Here is a 4,269-nt window from a genome sequence, read left to right as displayed (position 1 = left end):
CACTATCATTGTTATCATTTCTCGTGTGTGTTTTCTGTAATTTTTCTCTCTCTTTCATAGTTGACCTCTTTATCTCCCTTTCTTCTATCTCCTTCCTTTCCCTCAACTCAAAACTAGCCTGACATTTCGCCTACTCTCCCTCACTCCCTTTCTCTCTCCTTGCCATCTCCCTGTCCTGCCTTTCAAACTAACCACTCTCCCTCACGCTCTCTCACATCTCCTCTCCTTTCGCCCCACCCTTCTCTCTCTCCCTCCTCCTCCTCCACCTCCCAAACTAACCGCTCTCACCCCCTCCCTTCCCTCCCAACCTCTCTCGCACCCACTCTGACCCCCTCCCTTCCCTCCCAACCTCTCTCGCACCCACTCTCACCCCCTCCCTTCCCTCCCAACCTCTCTCGCACCCACTCTCACCCCCTCCCTCCCCTCCCAAGCCCTCTCACACCCACTCTCACCCCCTCCCTTCCCTCCCAAGCCCTCTCGCACCCACTCTGACCCCCTCCTCTCCCTCTCCGCAGAATGTCCGTTCAAGCCCGAGTCGTGCTGGCCGTCGCCCTCGTCCTCGTCGTGCTGGCCGTGTTCACCGAGCCCGTGTCCGCCGGCTACAGGAAACCCCCCTTCAATGGGTCCATCTTCGGCAAGCGCTCCGGTGGAGATGCTGGTGAGTGGGGCGAGGAGGGAGAAGGGGGAGGAGGGAGGGGATGAGGGGGAGAGGGGGAGGATGGGTTGTAGAAAGGGGGGGGAGGAGGTGAGGAAGGTAGGGAGGAGAGGGGACTTTGGGGAAGAGGTTGAGGGAAGCGGGAGGGATAAAAGATGGAGGGGGTGGCGAGGAGGTGGTGTGTGTGGGGGGGGGGGTAGGAAGTGAATGGGCGAGGAGAGGAAAGGTGTGAGTAGTTGGTGTGAGCAAGTGGGGGGAGGGGAGGGGGGGTTAAGTGTGACTGTTGTGTGATTAAGGGATGATGTGGTATTGTTGTAGATGTGGGAGATTGATACAGACGGTGGAGGAGGCAGCGGATAAGGCGCTGATTGGGATTTCATGGTAGTTATTGTGGATAATACGAAATATGCTGGTGATTGGCGATGGTGCGGAGGGTAAGTTATATCATCTGCGATAGATGTGGTGAGTCTGGCTGATACAGAGTAGACACATGTGAATGCGAGGTAAATTTACAAACCTTTTTAATTCAGCAACTCTTTCCACAGTCTCCTTATAAATTTATGTTTATTACAACTGATAAAGAAAAAAAAATCTCATACTTCAATCCTCATTATCCCCCCCCCCCCCTTTTCCCTTTTTCTGACATTAAAAAGATCGCATAAGTTCGTTTTGTATCTCCTCTCCCTTTTAATTTTTATCCCCGTTTATGACCTCCTCCAATATTTATTGTTATTACTCGTCCTCTCTCATCGTTATGCTTATCCTTTAATTCCCTCTCCGCATATCAACAAATCCCTCTTTATCCGAGATGTCATCTCTTCCATCTTCGTAAAATATTAAAAAAAAAAAAAAATAAGAGAAACATCTGATTTACGCTCTTTCATATATCTAATCTCGTCTCCCTTTCTGAGTCCTGTTTACTGTGCTCTGTCTCTCCCCTGTTTATCAAAATCCTGCTATTCATAACGTTCTCTGAGACTGTACTTGATAAACATCATTAACCTGATGCGATATTACTTCACATGTATCTTCTCCCACGGGTTATCTATTTCTAAATTATTCAACTCTCCCTTCTTCCCCTTTAATTGGCCTTTCTCGTGTCCATGGCATTCCTATACATCTTCTGCGCTTGTTTCACATTTTCGCCCTCTCTCCCACTCTTCAGAATTCTCTTCTCTCTCTCTCTCTTTCTTTCTCTTCTCTCTCTCTCTCTCTCTCTCTCTCTCTCTCTCTCTCTCTCTCTCTCTCTCTTTCTCTCTCTCTCTTATCTCTCTCTCTCTTATCTCTCTCTCTCTCTTTATCTCATTTTCTTTTCCACCTCACTCTCGGAATCCCCCTCATTTTCCTTCCTTACCTATCCCCTACTGAAGACAGAATAACGATACGAAAGAGGGGAGAGAAATCTACCCCCTTCCCAGCTAACCCCCTTTCCGCTCCCCTCAGACAAGGCCTAAATTTTAATATCTTTCCCCCCTAGACAGGGCATTTAACGCCGAGGAAAAAAGGTGTGAATAATACGTAAGATTCATATTGACGACTTTAACGACCTGTGTTAAATAGGTGTGGGGGGGGGGTGACTTTCCGTTTGAGGTCATCCTCTGAGATAGATATAGTGTTACGGGAAGCTATAGGGTGTACAGATATATCTTACAATGAGTATAGATATACAGGTGTACAAATATATATCTATAGACAGTGATTGGTTAAATAGAATAGGCAGATTAAATGGATAAACAGAAGAAAGAAAATGGAAGTGAAGATGAAGGAGACACGATTACAAGGCTTTGCTGTGGAATCTCGTGTTGTGTCGTTAGTGATAATGACGCTGGTGATGAGTACGTGGCCCCCCTGTGTTTGTTATTATTTTCCCTTATTCTTTTGCACCCTAAATGATTTTGCTCACTTAACATCGCAAAACTTTTTTTTTCTATTTACGTTTCTGCTTTTTTACTTTCTTCGATTCATCTCTAGTAATTCGATTCACTCCCACTTTCCTTGTTCTCACTTTTTTTCTTTCTCTTCTTTCTTCGCGCTTCATTTCTCTCTCATTCCAATATTTCTTATTCCACTTCCTTTCTCCTCCCTTCCTTTTCTCTTCGTGGTTCATTTGCATCCAACCCTCTTTGTCCTCTCTCCTTCCCCCTTTCTTCCGCTACGTTATCTCCACATTATCTCGCGTGGCCCGAGTCCCGTACCGAGGCACCCCCTCAACTCATAACTGTCGCGCCATAATCCCATCCAAATTTATAGTCATCACACAGATGGTATAAGAAGAGCTGGAAGGAGACAGCTTCAGGTGGTGCGTTCATGGAAGGGAGAGGTGGCACCAGCTGGGGAACACGTGGATCTTAAAACAGGTGGAATTTATGAACTGTTTGGTAGATGGATATGCGTCAACATAGGAGTGCCTTAAATCCAGGTCGAGCACCAGCGCTGCAAACGGCGCGCAGCAAATTCAAATGGGAAGTTATCGAATCCACACAGAAGCGGCAAGTGGATAGAAGTGGAATGAGAAAAGGTAACCCCAGACGGTGGCACGGCGAAAGATAATCCGGCCTTTGGGAGAAGACCCACTGAAGACCCGCCTTTACGTGATAACAGCTGCGACCCAGGGGGGTAATAAAGGGACAGATCACAGGCGTAGACGCGTCCCGGAGGAAGACGGGAGGCGAATAGGTTTGGTTCACGGATCTGGTATTGGCGAATCACCCGGCAAGATTGGCGCACGGGTTTCTACGTATCTATTTTGTATGCAGGGTTCGAATGTATAGGTGTGCAGGATTGGTGTGTTTGGTAGAGAACGATAGGATAGAATTATAGGTATTTTATGCGTCTTACTGGTGATTACCTAAAAATAGGCAACATATTGAAAGACATATGTGAAAATACATTAACACACACACACACACACACACACAACACACACACACACACACACACACACACACACACACTCACACACACACACACACACACACACACACACACACACACACACACACACACACACACACACACACACACACACACACACACACTGGTTCGTTAATTCACGCATGCATACACATCGTCACAATAACCGAAATCATTATTCATTAATATTTTCACAACATCTCTCTTTTCTCTCTTGCAGTCTACGAACCCAGCAAGGCCCTTGCCTCTGCCTGCCAGATCGCTGTCGAGGCCTGTTCTGGCTGGTTCCCCGGACCCGAAAAGAAGTGAATTACTTATAATGTAAGTGGATGAGAGAGTGAGAGAGAGAGAGAGTGAAAGAGAGAGAGAGAGAGTGAGAGAGAGAGTCAGAGAGAGAGAGAGAGAGAGAGAGAGAGAGAGAGAGAGAGAGAGAGAGAGAGAGAGAGAGAGAGAGAGAGAGAGAGAGAGCAGCAGAGAGTGCCACCAATAACCCTGTTTAACAGTCATGAATAAAAAATGAATAATTGATGATACAGGCGTAGTAGCCTCTTGGCGAGCCAGAAAGTAATCTTCGCAATCGATGGAACGCAGTGTAGTATACTTAATTAACTTCACGCACGCCTGCCTGTCTGAATTAAACAAACATTGTTCGGGAGTAAAAACAACCAATGTTATTTACGTTGCCGAAATTCGTATAGAGT

General features: G+C 46.6%; 1 protein-coding gene across 1 annotated transcript in view; it reads left to right on the top strand.

The window, feature by feature from the left end:
- The first annotated feature begins 503 nt into the window (after positions 1-503).
- Positions 504-4,269, top strand: part of LOC119574478 (FMRFamide-related neuropeptides-like) — a 5,511-nt gene continuing 1,745 nt past the window's right edge. Inside the window, exons 1-2 of the mRNA XM_037921721.1 lie at positions 504-658; positions 3,789-3,889. Coding sequence (XP_037777649.1) covers positions 517-658; positions 3,789-3,877 — 231 coding nt within the window. The 5' untranslated portion in view covers positions 504-516 and the 3' untranslated portion in view covers positions 3,878-3,889. The remainder of the gene's footprint in view (positions 659-3,788; positions 3,890-4,269) is intronic.

The sequence above is a fragment of the Penaeus monodon genome, chromosome 6 (genome assembly GCF_015228065.2).
Source record: "Penaeus monodon isolate SGIC_2016 chromosome 6, NSTDA_Pmon_1, whole genome shotgun sequence".
Lineage (NCBI taxonomy): Eukaryota > Metazoa > Arthropoda > Malacostraca > Decapoda > Penaeidae > Penaeus > Penaeus monodon.
This window is presented reverse-complemented; position numbering and strand designations above follow the sequence as displayed.